Source organism: Lampris incognitus, chromosome 6 (genome assembly GCF_029633865.1).
Source record: "Lampris incognitus isolate fLamInc1 chromosome 6, fLamInc1.hap2, whole genome shotgun sequence".
Classification (NCBI taxonomy): domain Eukaryota; kingdom Metazoa; phylum Chordata; class Actinopteri; order Lampriformes; family Lampridae; genus Lampris; species Lampris incognitus.
This window is the reverse complement of record NC_079216.1, coordinates 68,385,168-68,403,328: the sequence shown is the minus strand read 5'-3', so window position 1 is coordinate 68,403,328 and position 18,161 is coordinate 68,385,168. Positions and strand designations below refer to the sequence as shown.

At 43.8% G+C, this 18,161-nt stretch overlaps 1 protein-coding gene across 4 annotated transcripts in view; it reads left to right on the top strand.

Annotated features, from left to right (window-relative positions):
• ppfibp1b (PPFIA binding protein 1b) overlaps positions 1 to 18,161 on the top strand; it is a 46,064-nt gene that overhangs the window by 22,020 nt on the left and 5,883 nt on the right. The window contains exons 7-21 of one of the 4 annotated variants that reach the window (XM_056281386.1): positions 1,346 to 1,438; positions 2,568 to 2,685; positions 2,894 to 2,938; positions 4,017 to 4,078; positions 4,165 to 4,249; positions 4,473 to 4,597; positions 7,730 to 7,842; positions 8,372 to 8,425; positions 8,568 to 8,628; positions 10,725 to 10,902; positions 11,419 to 11,451; positions 12,183 to 12,324; positions 12,630 to 12,761; positions 14,168 to 14,318; positions 14,625 to 14,736. In XM_056281386.1, coding sequence (XP_056137361.1) covers positions 1,346 to 1,438; positions 2,568 to 2,685; positions 2,894 to 2,938; positions 4,017 to 4,078; positions 4,165 to 4,249; positions 4,473 to 4,597; positions 7,730 to 7,842; positions 8,372 to 8,425; positions 8,568 to 8,628; positions 10,725 to 10,902; positions 11,419 to 11,451; positions 12,183 to 12,324; positions 12,630 to 12,761; positions 14,168 to 14,318; positions 14,625 to 14,736 — 1,504 coding nt within the window. The remainder of the gene's footprint in view (positions 1 to 1,345; positions 1,439 to 2,567; positions 2,686 to 2,893; positions 2,939 to 4,016; positions 4,079 to 4,164; positions 4,250 to 4,472; positions 4,598 to 7,729; positions 7,843 to 8,371; positions 8,426 to 8,567; positions 8,629 to 10,724; positions 10,903 to 11,418; positions 11,452 to 12,182; positions 12,325 to 12,629; positions 12,762 to 14,167; positions 14,319 to 14,624; positions 14,737 to 18,161) is intronic. The other 3 variants (XM_056281388.1, XM_056281387.1, XM_056281389.1) reach the window with 3 other exon arrangements.

Genomic DNA, 18,161 nt, shown 5'->3' with positions numbered 1-18,161 from the left:
TGTAAGTCGGTGTGTAAGTTTGTGTGTAAGTTGTGCGTAAGACTGTGTGTAAGTCGGTGCGTAAGTCGGTGCGTAAGTCGTGCGTAAGACGGTGTGTAAGTCGTGTGTAAGTCGGTGTGTAAGTCGGTGTGTAAGTCGTGTGTAAGTCGTGTGTAAGTCGTGTGTACGTCGTGTGTAAGTCGGTGTGTAAGTCGTGCGTAAGTCGGTGTGTAAGTCGGTGTGTAAGTCGGTGTGTAAGTCGGTGTGTAAGTCGTGCGTAAGTCGGTGTGTAAGTCGTGTGTAAGTCGGAGTGTAAGTCGTGCGTAAGTCGGTGTGTAAGTCGTGCGTAAGTCGTGTGTAAGTTGTGCGTAAGTCGTGCGTAAGTCGTGCGTAAGTCGGTGTGTAAGTCGGTGTGTAAGTCGTGTGTAAGTCGGTGTGTAAGTCGTGCGTAAGTCGTGTGTAAGTCGGTGTGTAAGTCGTGCGTAAGTCGGTGTGTAAGTCGTGCGTAAGTCGGTGTGTAAGTCGGTGTGTAAGTCGTGTGTAAGTCATGTGTAAGTCGTGTGTAAGTCGTGTGTAAGTCGGTGTGTAAGTCGTGCGTAAGTCGGTGTGTAAGTCGTGCGTAAGTCGGTGTGTAAGTCGTGCGTAAGTCGGTGTGTAAGTCGGTGTGTAAGTCGTGCGTAAGTCGGTGTGTAAGTCGGTGTGTAAGTCGTGCGTAAGATGGTACGTAAGTCGGTGTGTAAGTCGTGCGTAAGACGGTACGTAAGTCGGTGTGTAAGTCGGTGTGTAAGTCGGTGCGTAAGTCGTGTGTAAGTCGGTGCGTAAGTCGTGCGTAAGTCGGTGTGTAAGTCGGTGCGTAAGTCGGTGTGTAAGTCATGCGTAAGTCGTGCGTAAGTCGGTGCGTAAGTCGGTGTGTAAGTTGTGCGTAAGACGGTACGTAAGTCGGTGTGTAAGTCGGTGTGTAAGTCGTGTGTAAGTTGTGCATAAGACGGTACGTAAGTCGGTGCGTAAGTCGGTGTGTAAGTCGTGTGTAAGTTGTGCGTAAGACGGTACGTAAGTCGGTGCGTAAGTCGGTGTGTAAGTTGTGCGTAAGACGGTACGTAAGTCGGTGTGTAAGTCGGTGCGTAAGTCGGTGCGTAAGTCGGTGCGTAAGTCGTGCATAAGACGGTACGTAAGTCGGTGTGTAAGTCGTGCGTAAGTCGTGCGTAAGTCGGTGCGTAAGTCGGTGTGTAAGTTGTGCGTAAGTCGGTGTGTAAGTCGTGCGTAAGACGGTACGTAAGTCGGTGTGTAAGTTGTGCGTAAGACGGTGTTTAAGTCGTGCGTAAGTCGGTGCGTAAGTCGGTATATAAGTCAGTGTGTTTCCTTTCAGGATTTGCTTCTTGAACTAAACGAGCTGCGGTACAGGCTGACGGAGATGGAGAGTGAACGACTACAGTATGAAAAGAAACTCAAGTCCACCAAGGTGAGTTTGTAACGGGGCCATGTGTATCTTAAGTGTGTTTGAGAAAAATGTGATGACTGTAAAAGGAGGTGTTGACTGTGTCCAGTGTTTTCACGACACGGAAGTTATCTTCTGTTTTTCTTTGATACAGTCCTGGGTGTCCCACCTTCTCATCCTCTTAGTTTATCTTTCACTTACACGTGTCTTTTTCTTCTTTCTTCCTTAACTTATCTCTGCTGGTAGTCGCTAATGGCCAAGCTTTCTAGCCTGAAAATCAAAATGGGCCAGATGCAGTATGAGAAACAGAGGAAGGAGCAAAACCTCCAGGCTGTGAAGGTTGGCTTTTCTCAGGGTCACGTTTGTGCTTGCTGTATGGTTTTGGTTTTTGGCCTCTCCCCCCTCGGCTGCTGTTTGTTGATATTCATCTGGGAGAAATGACCCAAGTCATGTGCAGTTTCTCTGTTTTGTTTTGTTTTGTTTTGTTTTGGGGTTTTTTGTTGTTGTTTGTTTGTTTTGTTTTTAGGTAGTTTTTTCAGTCGAGCAAAATAAAACAACCTTTAACTCAGAGTGTTGCACATTGTAGCAGATTGTAACAGAAACAGTAAACCTAGTGAACTCTGAAATGCCACTTCCTTTTGGGCTATATTTGAAAGGAACTGCATTTTTTCAAACCACAGGTATGCTTTAATTAAGGGGGCTTATCTGCCCTCGTTTGGCTTGTCTTAAATCTGAAATTTTTTCCCCTTTTTCTGTATCTGTCCCTTCTTTTAACGTGACCTATTAATGAAACCATTTTTCATTTTCTTTCTTTAATATTTCCTTTTGCAATCTAATTTGGATTTTTCCTTGCTTGATCCCATCCCGGTTGTTTTTTATGAACGGGCACTGTTTGGTTGAATCATTTCTTCAGTATGTTGCTATAAACCTGCCCTCCCAGACATCGACACCTTACCCCTGCCCACCTCTTACACCCCCACAGAGCAGGTGTGGCCTGTGTGTTCCTGTCTGCCACATCAGCATCTTTGAATCCCTTGTGTTGTGGTTTGCTTGATGTGGTGAGTGAGTGTGCAGGAAGGTAGGAAGGGGGTTGCTATGTAAGGGAAAAAAAACACTTTCTGGAGCCTCTGACTGGCGTTCTTTGTTGGAACAGGAGGAGCTAGCCACATTGAGGGTGCAGCTGATGGGCAGGGAAGGAGAGCTTGGGAGACCCCAGGATGAGACGGGGTTCAAAACTATGGCCTCCAGCAGCATGGAGTCTACAGAGAGAGGTGGGATCACCGCTGGGTCACCTCGCATGTCTTTTTTTGCCATGCACTTGTTTTTATTCAGTTGATGTTTCATTTTCCTCTATAATGAATCACAAGATTGAGTGCTAGTGTTTGTATTTGATCACCAGAACAGTTAGTCCTGTCAGACTGTTGACATTCTTCAGAAACTGCAGTCAGTTTTTGTATCATAACTCTTTGTCCTGTTTAGTCTCTCATCCAGATGAAACTCTTAGAAAGAGGCTGAAAGAGAAACGTAAGGGGGGTTTTATGCTTGTGTCTATTATTGCACTTGAACATCTCAACCCCTGTTTGCATGTACGGGCATGAACCATTTGAACCCTGCTTGTCCATTATAACCTGTTGAAGCGCTAATACCTGACCATGGAAGCCAGGGCACCGCCCTTCTGTTAAACTGTGTCATTATCATACAACTTAAACAGCCTAAATTTAAGTCAGCTCAAACAAAAGCTGTTATTGGTATGTAAAAAGTTTCAACTTGGAAAAACAACAAGGAATGTTTGCTTTGTGTGTCAAAGTGAATGATGAATTGTGTTGTGTGTCAAAGACCAAACATTTAACTCATCCTTGTCAACCATTCAAGCTGTGCACCCATCCTCTTGCCTCACGTCCTGCAACAATAATCACTTCCTGTGCCCTGAACATGTCTCCTCGCCCTTTGCTCACCCTCCTGTAAACAATTCCTCCTTACACCGATACCCCATGTTTGCCATGCTAACCCTCCATGTTGTCCTCATATTCAGTGTTGTCATTATGTCGTGATTGTAAGAACTACACCCTGTTCTTTCAGAGATCTTTTCATTAGATCCAACATTTTCATTTTTCCTTTAGCATACATGTTTCAGTAGGAGTTTGCAAATATTCAGCTGCTAAGATTGGCTGTTCTGAGGAACCATGTTAAACCACAAGGAAAAAGGTTAAAAATGTATGTAAAGTCGAGACGGTGGGCTTGCTTATTGGTGTGAGCGGATCCTCAAGGCTGCTAATGTTGGAGGTTGATTACTCATGGACTTCTACTCAAGACTGCATGCTGAAAAGTGAAAATATCTAAAGAACGAAAAATGCACTCAATTTGTTTCTTTGAATTCTTACACAAGCACAAGTCCATTTGAAGGATTTTACAGTAAATTGTGGATGACAGCATTGTTGCTGCCCATATGGTAAAAATCAGTATCTTTAATTTGTAGTACATTTTCCAGATGAACCCTATGTATCCAGGCTTTACTATCCGTTAGGGATCCCCTGGTTTCTTCCAGTCAAGGCCTGAGAAATACCCTTTGGGTTTGTCTGATATCCTTTTCTTTCTTCATCAGATGTGGAAGTGCAGAGGATGAAAAAGGCAGTTGAATCATTGATGGCAGCCAATGAAGAAAAGGTAAATTCAGCAAATTGCCCCCAGTCCTGCCAGGCTTTCCTGTGCAAAGTAACCTAAATGGATTTTATTGTCTCTTCCCCGTACAGGATCGTAAGATTGAAGAACTTAAGCAGTCTTTGCTGCGATATAAGAAAGTCCAGGACATGGTGATGTCAGTGCAAGGGAAGAAAGGTTAGATAACTCGTGTTGGACTATCATGTGTAGACTCCATCAAGAGGTGACAGCTCTCGTTACAAACTGTCACACACCAGTATAAATTGTTTAAAAGGTACAATAAGAGAATTATCACCCCCAAGTTCTTCTTGGGAGCTTGACCTCAACATGTGTCTTAAGAAGAAGATTATGGAAGTGTGCTCCTACCTTCTGTGGCTGAACTCTGAATGTTTCATTCCAGAGAAACCCAGAGATGGAGAAAGGGATGAGAGTCACGCTGACTTGACAACCCTTCCTGTTGCCATGGAGTGTGAACAACACGGAGTCACAGGTGTTGAAGATGTGAGAGAGAAGAGCCCCGATGAGGTACATGGAGCATGTGATGTCAGAATGGCATTTTACTGATGCTGGTGGTAAAAAGATAACCCTCTTGCATCCCTCTAGAGATAGGATGCAAGAGAATGAGAACTTGAATTGTATTTCTCCATTTTCTGGAACTACTTTATTGACAAGCAACTTCATCATGTCATATGTTGGGTTTTATTTTTTGCTTGGTACAATCTTAAAAATATAATTTCAATGCTGACACTTTTCAGCTGTACTTGTTCCAGGTACAAAACTGGTGCTTTGGTGTCTTTGTTCACAGTGGTGACAAGGTTGTTCTCCCTTTTATTGCCCGCAAAGATTCTCATACACCTTTATTTAGCTTTTAGATTTTGTCTCTAGCCTTTTTTGGGGGGGGTTCATGTTTATGAGTACAGACCAGGGTTCGAATTACATAGTGGCTTTCAGGGGAGCCCTATTTTCTGGTGTGCGACTACATGTGTCACATGCACGCGCATATATGTGGACGTGCACGGTCAGTTGCAGAGCTACTGTGAAAAACATTCTGCTGTTACTACTTACAGATACTGGCAGTAACGTTTCACTTCATACAAAGAACCTGGCCCTGCAGAAACACAAAGACATAGAAAAATAATTCACCACTGCAATGTTTTATATCACTCGAGCAAGTCGAGTCAAGTCAATTTTATTTGTATAGCCCAATATCACAAATTACACATGTGCCTCAGGGGGCTTTACAGCAACACAACATCCTGTCCTTAGACCCTCTCCTCGGATAAGGAACAACTCCCCAAAATCCTTCAACAGGGAGAAAAACTAAAAGAAAGCTCAGGGAGAGCAACAGAGGAGGATCTTTCTCCCAAGACGCACAACGTGCAATGAGGTTGTGTTTACACAATTTACACAATACAACATTGGAAGAGGATAACACAATTATAATGGAATTATAAAATGTATGAAGAATATGATGAGGGGGATGCCAAGCAGTGTCCAGATGCCACCAGAAGAGCCCAGGACTCGAGCTGCGCGACCGCCATCACCATGTAAAAAATAAAAAACTCAGGCTAACAAAATTATATAAATTTATAAGATATATAAAAAGTTAATTTGATGAGGGGAATGCCAGTTGGCGTCCAGGTGGCGACCATCATCACCATGGAGACCTGGGAGGAGGACCGACTGCACATGCACACAAGGGAGACTCACATGACACCATTCACACATAGAAGAAGAGAAAGGCGAAGACATCATTCAGAGAGCGAGAAAAGACACGTGCAAAAAAAAAATCTATACAGTGAAACAGCCAATGGTTTGTGCTACACTTCTAAATAGACCAGACCTAGGTTACATCAGATGACAACATTGGTCTTACACAAAATACATGCTAGTAACACAACACACAAACTCCTACTGCGTAGTAAAACATCCTGGATGCAACATCACTATGATAAAACCCCAGAATACAGGACCCATCACACTTTTGTTCAGCACGAAACACACAGGCCTAAATAAAATGTCAATACCACACAAGACACAGCATACAAGATGCAGGTGTATAGCACACATGCCACACTTTGCCTATATTAGTGGCTAGCCTATATTAGTAGCTAGTCTATCCTACATCATGCAAGTCAATCTGATAACAAGCACGAAACCGTCCAGACCCACGACGCAGTGTGGATTGATGCATTTAATAAAATGGAAGCGTTTTAGTCAGATTATTATTCTGAGGGATTTTTAAATGTGTATAGTTAATATATCAAAGACTAACGAGCGCTCATTTAGTCCCTCTCAGGTCGTCCATGAGTGAGTGACCACAATTTGCGACACAGCCCACGGTGGCAGTTGTGCAGCACCGTGGGAAAAGCAGAATAGACCAGTTGCATCACAGTTAGGGAACAGAATCACATAAAAGCAATCATAACAACAAACGTCAATAGTGGGGCATCTGGGTGGCATGGTGGTCTATTCTGTTGCCTACCAACATGGGGATCGCCGGTTCGAATCCCCGTGTTACCTCTGGCTTGGTCAGGCTTCTCTACAGACAAAATTGGCCATGTCTGCGGGTGGAAAGCCGGATGTGTGTCCTGGTTGCTGCACTAGCGCCTCCTCTGGTCAGCTGGGGTGCCTGTTGGGGGAGTGGGGGGAATAGCGTGATCCTCCCACGCACTACGTCCCCCTGGTGAACTCCTCACTGTTAGGTGAAAAGAAGCGGCTGGTGACTCCACATGTATCAGAGGAGACGTGGTAGTCTGCAGCCCTCCCCGGATCAGCAGAAGGGGTGGAGCAGAGACCGGGATGGCTCAGAAGAGTGGGGTAATTGGCCAAGTACAATTGGGGAGGAAAAGGGGGGGAGGAATTACACAAAAAAAAAACATCAATAGTAAGTAGGACTAGGTTCAGTCCTCACAAACACACAGCTCAAGCAAGCAACTCCCGTAATTCCTTGTTATCAAGCCAGCTCGGTGACGAGAAGAAGCTCAAGTGGCAATGTAAACGTAGGGATCTGAGTGCGCCAGCAGGCATGGATGGTTACAGCAGGAATAGACACAGCATTATGTTTAATATAGTGGAGACAGATGTTAGGAAATTGGAATGGGCAAATAAACATAATATTGGCATATTCTTACTATTATTATTCGTTTCAGGAACCTTACTGTACAGAAAAATAAAAATCTATGACCTGTGACACAGAAATGGATGATGTTTCAGAGCCCCCGAAATTTCTCAAAGTAGGCTTTCAGGGGAGCTCATGTCCTTTTCAGGGGAACTGAGCTCCCCTGAGCTCTCCCGTAATTCAAACCCAGGTTCAGACTAGGCAAGTTTCTAAATATGGAAATTCTTTCATAGTCCTTTTTTTATGTTATGCCGCATGCGTCTTCGTATTGTATCCAAGTCCACACGCAGAATATGAAAATGTGCATGTAGTCACACTTTTGAACTGGGTGTTAAAGACATGCTGTCCAGTCAGTGTAATATCAGTGTCAGTTGCCTGTGCATATTTACACATATAGACTGCTGTTTGCACAAGAACCTTGGACAAAAGAGAAATTTATCACAAGAAAATTTGCACGCATGGACAGGACAGATTTCCAGCTTTTGTCAATAATGTATTTTCTGTCTGGTCTTTGTCCATGTTTCCCGTCTGTTTAGTTGGAAAGCCATAATGGAGTGGCTGAAATCCCATTGTCAAATCCAAGCCCTGCTGACAAGTCAGCTTGTGATCCAGAAAGAGTATTGGAGCTGGCATCGACAGATGTAGAAAGGTGAGCCACAGTCTGTGTAGTACTATTCTCAGATGATGACGTGTTACAGCGTAGAGGGTGTTGTAATGTTTCGTGAGCATACAGTGTCCTGGTGACTCAGCTGGCTGGGATGAGCAGTGTGTTCTTGCAGTGTTCTTGTAGTGTTGTGTTCTTGCAGTGTTGTACACTGGGATAAAACCAAGCTCACACTTTTTGTTTTTCTTCATGTTAACGCTCACACATTTTTTCCCATCTCACACCCCTGTAAGCCTGTAAGGTCTCATGTTTTAAAGATTATTAGATATACTGCCCTTTGTGTCACTGACAAATGTTTGTGATTGCATATCCCATATCATGTCCCGAGATAAGTCATTAGATGGCTCAGTAGGATGTCTTCCACATGTTTGTTGTATAAGGCACAAGGGTTTCCAGATCTGGTTCAACAGTGAAGCTGCTTATGGTAGAAGATTCCTTATCTTCTGTGTACAGAGTACAGCTTCTAGCTTGTCAGTGTTAGCAAGCCAACACCTGTCTTGTCCATCCCCTGCAGTCATACAGAATGTGAGGAAGCATCCCAGGAGCTCCCATTAAGTTACACACAAGAGTGAGTATGTGTGGAGTTTCATGTCACATCCTGTTGCCCCCGATTTCAACTTGACATAGTTAATAGTTCAAGGCTATTCACAGTAAACTGATTTATCTTTAGTATATTGCCTGGGTTTAAGAGTACTGTGGTGTCATTGCAGCACTCCAGATACCACCAAGTCTGGCAGCCAGGACCACTTGGATGGCAAAAACAGTGAAAAGGTAACTACTGCCCTCATCTTTTAAGGGGGGGATCCCCCCCCCCGTTTTTTGGGTGGAAGTACTATTTATTTCATGAACTTTATTGCTAACACTGTAAGTCTCTTTTTGCAACAAAAAAAGGGGGCTTTGAATGGTAATAACCAAACAGCTCTATTACTATCTAATCTGTATACAGTGCCTTGCAAAAGTATTCGTCCCCATTGACAGTCATCACTAATTTCTGGATTATAAAAGATACTCACACATGTGTTCCTGAACAATATTGTTGGTGTGAACCCATAAGCTCTAACAGCATGTTCCCAAAGCCAGAATAAGTTAAGTTTTGCTGACTTTTTGTAAATAAATTAAGAACTAAAATATAGTGCTTGCATAAGTATTCAACCCCCACATATCAATACTTTGTAGAGTACCCTTTTGCTGCAGTAACAGCCATGATTCTCTTGGGGTAAGTATGCAAAAGCTTTGCACATTCTTCTGAGTAATTTTTGCCCATTCTTGGCAGAATTTGTACAGGTCTTGCAGGTTGGTGGGATGGCACCTCTGGACTGCAATTTTCAGTCTGCCAAAGATTTTCAATGGGGTTGAGGTCCGGGCTTTGACTTGGCCACTCCAAAACGTTCCCCTTTTTGTTGCTGAGCCATGCCATTGTTGCTTTAGACTTGTGCTTAGGATCATCGTCCTGCTGGAAGGTGAACCTCCTCCCAAGCTTCAGTTTTATGGCAGACTGCAGCAGGGTTTCTTCCAATATTTCCCTGTATTTAGCTCCATCCATTCTTCCCTCAATTTGAACAAGGTTCCCAGTGCCTGCAGATAAAAAGCAACCCCATAGCATTATGCTGCCGCCGCCATGCTTCACTGTAGGGAGGGTGTTTTTTAGGGCTGAGCAGTGTTAGGTTTGCACCACACATAACACTTTTAGTTTTGGCCAAAAAGCTCAACTTTCATCTCATCTGACCACAAAACCTTTACTCGCATCCTAACTGGGTCTCTTTCATGCTTGGTAGCAAACTCCAAGTGTGCTTTTATATGCATAGTTTTGAGCAATGGCTTATTTCTTGCCACCCTCCCATACAGGCCAGATTTATGGAGAGCCCGTGATATAGTTGACTCATGCACATTTACTCCAGTTTCAGCCACTGACCTCTGGAGCTACTTCAGAGTGACTGCAGGATCATCTGTGGCTTTCCTCACCAGCCCACGTCTTGCTCGGGCACTGAGCTTTGAGGGACGGCCTGTCCTACAAAGCATCTGGGTGGTGTGATACAGTTTCCACTTTCTGACAATGGATCCAACAGTGTTCCCAGGGACATCCAAACACTTGGATATTGTTTTGTGTCCCTTTCCCGCCTTCTGCATTTAAATCACTTTGTCTCTTACTTCAAAATTCTGCTGCTTTGTCTTCATGTTCTGATGGAGTTCACACCGGGCTAATGAACTTTACACAGAATGCTTTTTATACCCAGAAACCAGACCGTTACTTTAATATCTTAACACTAATTATGTAGTTATGCTCACTGATTATGTCCCATTGTGTTAACCCGAGTTTGTTTTAGGAATAATTTGTCATATGTGTAAACTTGGAGCTGTCAGAGCACAAGTGGTTGAATACTTGTACAAGCACTATATTTTAGTTTTTAATTTATTAATAAAAAGTCAGCAAAACACAGCTTATTTTGGCTTTAGGAGCATGCTGTTAGAGCTTATGGGTTCACAACAATAATATTGTTCAGGAACAGATGTGTGAGTATCTTTTATAATACAGAAATTAGTGATGACTGTCAAGGGGGTTGAATGCTTTTGCAAGACACTGTATGTATGGATTTGCTGCATTCTCTTCCTCATAACTTTTGACTCTTCTGCCTGGACAGGCTACAGAAAAATCTGTTTATTGTGAGGGCAGTGTTCTCAGTAGTTGTGGTTTGGTTTATTTTTGTTTTATTGCAACGTGCATCTTCAAATGTATTTTCCGATTAGAGTGGTAAAAACTGAATTCTCAGGGCAAATTGTCCTTTTAACATAATTGTAATAATATTTCATACATGCTTTCCAAGTATTCACAGCACAGTATGTGTAAAGAGGTTTTTATTTTTCCTTAGAATAATGCAAATGAAGAAACTGTTAAGGTTAGCGAAAAACCACCCAAGTGTCCATCTGCCACACTGCCAGCCAGCACAGAGGAGGAAAGTTTTGGCACAAGGAAGGCCCGCTCCTCCTTCGGGAAGGGCTTCTTCAAGATTCGAGGAGGGAAGAGGACAGCCAGCACCCCCAACCTGGGTAAGCGAGGGCTGTCTCCTCTGGAGGGCTGAATGTCCTGTGCATTACCCTGATTTTCATGTTACTCTGTGAGAAGACTCGCAGGCTGCATTTAGAGCCACGTCAAATGAGATTACACTTGTTTTTCATGCATTAGTGTTGTATTTTCCCAGAGAATGTGATGTATTTTCTCCTCCATGTTAGAGGACTCTGCCTTCATGGACAGGGTTTTTTTTTAATGTTAACCAAGACACACCCATGGAATTTGTGCTTGTGCACCACTCCATAATTTGCAGCCCACACAAACTGTGGTCCCCATTTAATCATGGAAACCTTGCGCCTGTAGTGTTGTGTCTTACGCCTGTGTATGAATGTGTCTTTAATGTGTCATGTTTAGCTGCCGTATCTGTGTGTTGTGTTTTTGTTTGCTCCAACTCTCTAACCCCTGTTCCAGTTGTTACCCCTTTGATAATCTTTACCCTCTGTCTTGTTCCTGTTGTGTCGGGCCTTGTCGTGTTTGCTTTGTAACACGTGAAGACCGCAGCCGGAGTGCGAGTGCACCTATGCTAGGTACAGTATAGACCACAGCTTGTGGTGGGCTTTGCAGTAGTCTTGATGGGATGGAAACTACTGTGTATATCCTCAGAAAAAAACCCCGCTTCTTATCCCAAACCCCCCGCATCCAGCTGACATCCCTTCTCAGCGTCTGAGTAGCTTAACAACCATAACTGTGTCGCCAGCAGTTTCTCCAGTTGCTTTTAATGAACGTAATTTCCTGAGCAACATGCAATCAGAGCATTGTGTGTTTTTGTGTGTGCACCTGCATGTATGTGTTTGCTCTTTTGATTGTTTCTGTCAAGCCGTGCCTTGAAACGGCTAGCCATTTGAAATGTTGAGATGCCTCTCTCTAAGCATCTCTTCTTTAATGTTTGTGTATTTACAGCTAGTCTTTTTCATTCTCCCATCCTTGGCGAGAAACCAAAACGCTTGGGGTGAAGGCTTCTTCATAAAATGAAACGGTATTGTTTCATTTATTCACAACAAGCTCTTCTTGAATGTCACCTGTCCCAATCACTCACGTCTCTTCTGATGCATGTATACCAGGCTAGATATCACCGTTGACTGCCCATCCCCATGACCTCTCATTCTGTCTGTCTGGGAGCTGTCATGTGCTTATTGCTGAAAGTTAGTGAAGCCCAGTTCTGGCCCTGTGCTGCAGCACTGTCCTCGCCGGTTTGTGCATGTCTCAGACACTGATGCTGATGGCGCTGATGATGCCCTGTGGGTACTTGTTTGTACAGCTGAAACAGAACGACAGGGCACAGACCATCTGGATTTGGCCGGGTTGCCTCAGAGGTCAGCCAACAGCGACAGCACCAACACGCTCTCTACCACTTCGGAGGGCAAAAAGAAGTCAAAGGGAATCATGAAGCTCTTTGGGAAGTGAGTTCCACTAACAGGAGTTTGAATTTATTGGAATGAATTGGCTTGTTTTGCTCCTAATTGTGAGAATTGCAAAATTGGGCCACTAGCCAAACACTTATTTAACCTATTTATACTTGTTTAAAATAGTGATTTATAAAAGTTGAGTGTTTGGAGAGAGAAAAAAGTCACTGCAAGACTCTTTGATTCACCGAACAACATGAGAAGGTCCAGAAGGTCTTTGCAGGATGTAGTTACCAGGCGAGTTTATTGTTTAAAGTGGACTTTTTGTTCCATTGTTTTGAATGTGTTTTTTGGCTTTTCAGGCTCAGGAGGAGTCAGTCTACCACATTTAACCTGGATGACAACCTGTCAGAGGGGGAGTTCAGGAGGGGGGGAGTGCGAGCCACAGCAGGCCCCAGGCTGGGTTGGTCTCGTGACCTTCAACGTGCCAACAAGTAAGCTGGTGGATTCACCCTGACAAATGAGAATCAGGAGATTTTGTTTTCTTCTTCTGACTGGTTGAAACTGAAACTCTGAGACACATGGGTAATTAATGTGGTAATTCTGATGGGTTAATGAAGACATACCTTGAGTCAAGTAAAGTCAGGTTTACTTGTATAGCCCAAAATCACAAAGTAGTCCTGAAAGGCTAGAGAATCAGTACACTATACAACGCACCCATCCTTAGACCCTCAACTCAAATGAGGAAAACTCCACAAGAAAAACCTTATCAGGAAATAATGAGAAAACCATCGGGAAGAGCAACAGAGGAGGGATCCTTCTTCCAAGAGGCATGCAATACGTGTCGAGTGCACTGAGTTCCACAGAAATAAGAGAATTGTAATGTGCCATCATAGATTACACACAGCAAGGTAATGTAGAATAGACACAGTTAATACATAGAAATGAAAAAGCAAATTCGAATGTACTGGGTAAAAAAAATAAATGTAAGGGGAAGAGTGCAAGTCATAGTTGGTAAATCTGTGACCATCCAAGACAATGTCAGGCAACCTAAGATGCAGTCAAGAGCCAGTGGGACCCTGTGCCAGCTCAGCGGAGACCTGGAGAGAGAATAGACTTCACAAGAGGCAGACTTGGTACACACAGTATTCACACGGGGAGAAAGACGAAGAGGGAGGTGATGAGAGTGGTGCAGATGAGTCATAGCCAGAACAAATGATGAAAAAGCAATTATGACCAAGATCAATGCAAACGGCAGCTTAAATCTCCAGGGGATGGGACTATGACCAAGGGAAATTAGGATGCAGCACTAACGGTATCCTAGATGCTGAAGTCATCAGGCAGTCAAGAGAGACACACACAGAGATGGAGAAAGACGAATATCGAGAGAGAGAGAGCGAGAGAGAGAGCTCAAGGCTGTCAGAGATACGAACAGAAGGTTAGAATGGTGCAATGCTTGCAGAAAAGGTTAAGAACATTCTCATCAGCAGCACAAGACAGATTACTGCTCAGACCTACAGACCAAGACCCTCCCAAAAGAGGATAATTGTGACAAGGCTTAGAAGGAAGTCAGATTAACAAAGAAGTAAAATAGCTACTACCTGAAAGATAAAATTGAGATTTGAAAGAGTCCACAGAATCAAATTCTCTGATGTCAGCCAGGAGACTATTCCAAAGAAAGAGGGCACTGTAAGAGAGGCTTGAAGGCTTCTTTGTCACAAGCCAAACTTCTCATTGGTCCGTATCATAAATCGTATCAATGACAATATTTGATACACTGCTGCAAGGGCAGTGCTGCCTATGCAGCTTAAGTAAACTTAGGATGTGAGCATGAATGGTAAGTCGTCTCTTACTGTCACCTTATCCAGTTTCAGTTTCTGTTCTCACTTGCTTTCGTCAGTGACCTGGATGCTCCTTTTGCACGTTGGTCAAAAGATAAGGTGTGTGACTGGCTGCAGGAGCAGGGTCTGAGTCTGTACCTGAACATGGCACGGGGATGGATCTCCTCTGGACAGACGCTGCTACAGGCCTCACAGCAAGACCTGGAGAGGGTGAGGGAGACGTCCTTTCTAAGCATTTATCAAGGGTTTGACTACTGTGTGTTTTTTGATGCTGTTGAATCTTTGCTGCACAAAGTTATTCATCTTTTCTTCACATAACCGCATCATTTGACGTTGCCTTGTTGAATGTGTATCATAGTTAATACTATGCCAGGCTGTGACCTTTTGCACCACGATACAGAAACAGAAGGGTTGATCAGTGAAATGGATGGAAAGACAAGGCTTGATGTGTCTTCATAGTGCCCCAAGGCCGACTATGATGTTCTCCACTCCGCTTGTCTCCCTTGGTACTTTTAGGAACTTGGTGTCAAGCACCCACTGCACAGAAAGAAGCTGCAGCTGGCTCTGCAGGCGCTTGGCTCGGAGGAGGAGGACAACAAGGGCAAGCTAGACTACAACTGGGTGACTCGTGAGTATCAGATGCCCGTCAGAGAGACAAACACTTTTAAAACAGTTGACATCTTGGTCATTTTACTGCTCTGGCTGAACGCCAGGCAATGTATTTCAAGTAAGATGACAATAACCATAATCTCATCAGCGTCTTTTGCTGATATATTATCTCTGCCAGGTGGTAGCCTGAAGCGAATTATTTTTTTTGGTCTTGTATGCGTGTGTCTTTGCAGCTAATCTTACAAACCACTGGACATATCAGCCTATGTTTTCTGTGCACAACTATGGGTGTATGATGAAGAACCTCTCGTGGTTGCGGTGATTCAAAACCTTTGAAAAACATTTGTTCTCGCTATCACCGCTCCCTCTCCATTCACTCTAGTTCCCTCGACCAACGCTGCGCTCTCTAAGTCAACCCTGCGTGACTCACTTCTACAGTTGAGTCGGATCAGGCAGTGACTGTCAAACCCAAAACATCATGTATTCGGGTATGAGTCTTGAAAGTAAACGAGAAGTCTTTTGCATTTCACAAGCCAGCAAATCATTCACTGCTGATCTGAGCACAGGAGAACCGGAGGAACACTGGATGAACACCTTCCCTTGCTGACCATGTTAAAGCTCTGCTATAAGAATACACTTACAACAGAAGAATTAATAACAGTCACAGCTGGGAATCATCTCCATAGCTACAACAGAACACTTCCCATGGCGGAGCTATGTTTTCTTACCAACCAGCAGAGCAGCCATTCGCCTTGATTCATTTTACATCATGAAAACTACGACGGTTAAACACATCTGAAGTCTTTTAATGAGGGTTCTGAAATTATGATAGTCTGATCTGTCAGTTCGTATTAGACTTGGTCGCTTTCCTGCGAGGGTCTGCCTAGGAGGCTGGGCATCCACAGACTGACAGGCAAAACGTTTTATTAGGTAGATTTTTTTAACTTGATTATTGGATTTTTTAATATATACGTATATATATATATATATATATATATATATATATTATCTACTCATATATTTTCGGAATGTTTGTGTCTGTGTGTTAGTTAGTGTAGATAGCGGGACCGAAAACTAAAGCATTTATGATCCTAATTCTTTTTGGAGGTGGTAGGTATTGTCTCGGAGAGTAAGGGAAAAATCCCAGACAATTAAAATTATGCATAATTATGTATAAATATGCAAAATATGCATTTTTCTAAAAATGGCTAAAAAACACTTTTCTCGGCATTTCAGATGATTCTGAGCATCTTTGATTTTTTTCACCTATATAAAAAAAAATTCTGGGACTTAGAAATGTTTTGGCATTATGCAAAATATATATGCATTTTTGCAAAACTGCACTTATGATCCTAATTTTTTTTGGAGGTGGTAGGTATTGTTCCAGAGAGGACCGGAAAAATAGCAGAAAATTAAAATAATTATGCATAATTATGCATAATTATGCAGTTTCTAAAAATGGCTAAAAACCACTTTTCTCGGCATTTCAGATGATTCTGAGCATTTGGGGGGAGGGAGTTGGAGTGGGGGGGGCGGTTAGCTGGCAGGATGAAGATGAGGGAGATTTAGACGGGTGGATAACCAAACCGCTACATTGTAGCGGGGTTCTTCTAGTATATATATATATATATACTGCTCAAAAAAATAAAGGGAACACCTAAAAACACAATATAGACCTCGATGAATGAAATATTTCAGCTGAAAATCTTTATTTATTAGACAGAGGAATGTGTTTAGAGCAAAATAACCTAAGAATGATCAATGGAAATCAAAATCATTAGCCCATTAAGGTCTGGATTCAGAATCATACTCAAAATCAAAGTGGAAAATGAGAACATAGGCTGATCCAACTTCTGTGGAAATTCTTCAAGACGATTCAAAATGAGGCTCAGTAGTGTGTGTGGCCTCCACGTGCCTGTATGCACTCCCTACAACGTCTGGGCATGCTCCTGATGAGACGACGGATGGTCTCCTGAGGGATCTCCTCCCAGACCTGGATCAGGGCATCGGTCAACTCCTGGACAGTCTGTGGTGCGACATCGCGTTGGCGGATGGTACGAGACATGATGTCCCAGAGGTGCTTGATTGGATTCAGGTCTGGGGAACGTGCAGGCCGGTCCATAGCATCAATGCCCTCGACATACAGGAACTGCTGACACACTCTGGCCACATGAGGATGAGCATTGTCATGCATGAGCAGGAACCCAGGGCCCACTGCACCAGCATATGGTCTGACAAGGGGTCTGAGGATCTCATCCCGGTACCTAATGGCAGTCATGGTACCTCTGGCTAGCACGTAGAGGTCTGTGCGGCCCTCCAAGGATATGCCTCCCCAGACCATCACTGACCCACTGCCAAACCGGTCATGCTGGAGGATGTTGCAGGCAGCAGAACGTTCTCCACAGCGTCTCCAGACTCTCTCACGTCTGTCACATGTGTTCAGTGTGAACCTGCTCTCATCTGTGAAGAGCACAGGGCGCCAATGGTGAATCTGCCAACCAAGATGTTCTCTGGCAAAGGTCAATCGGGCTGCACGGTGTTGGGCTGTGAGCACAGGCCCCAATTGTGGACGTCGGGCCCTCATACCATCCCCATGCATTCTGTTTCTCACTGTTTGAGCAGAAACCTGCACATTAGTTGCCTGTTGAAGGTCGTTTTGTAGGGCTCCGGCAGTGCTCCTCCTGTTCCTCCTTGCACAAAGGACCAGATAGCGGTCCTGCTGCGGGGTTGTTGTCCTCCTGCGGCCCCCTCCACGTCTCCTGGTGTACTGGCCTGTCTCCTGGTACCTCCTCCATGCTCTGGACACTGTGCTGGGAGACACATCAAATCTTCTTGCCACAGCACGCATTGATGTGCCATCCTGGATGAGCTGCACTACCTGAGCAACTTCTGTAGGTTGCAGATACCGCCTCATGCCACCTCTAATGGTGAGGGCACTAGCACAATGAAAAACTAACCAAAGATCGGCCAGAAAAGATGAGGACAGGCAAATGGTCTGTGGCCACCACCTGCAAATCCATTCCTTTTATAGGGTTGTCTTGCAAATTGTCTAATTTCCACCTGGTGGAAATTAGACAATTTACCAACAAGTGAAATTGATTCACAAATCAGTGTTGCTTCCTAACTGGACAGGTTGATATCTCAAAAGTGTGATTGACTTGGAGCTACATTGCATTGCTTATGTGTTCCCTTTATTTTTTTGAGCAGTGTATATATATATATATATATATATATATATATATATATATATATACTTATATCCCCTCCATATTTCCCGTTCAGTTGACTGGGGCACTGCACCAAGTCTTATAATGGCAGGAAAAACCCTGGTTTTCTCTGTGTGTGTGTGTGTGTGTGTGTGTGTGTGTGTGTGTGTGTGTGTGTGTGTGTGTGTGTGTGCGTGTGCGTGTGCCTGTGTGTGAGAGAAGATGAAAATATGCCTTG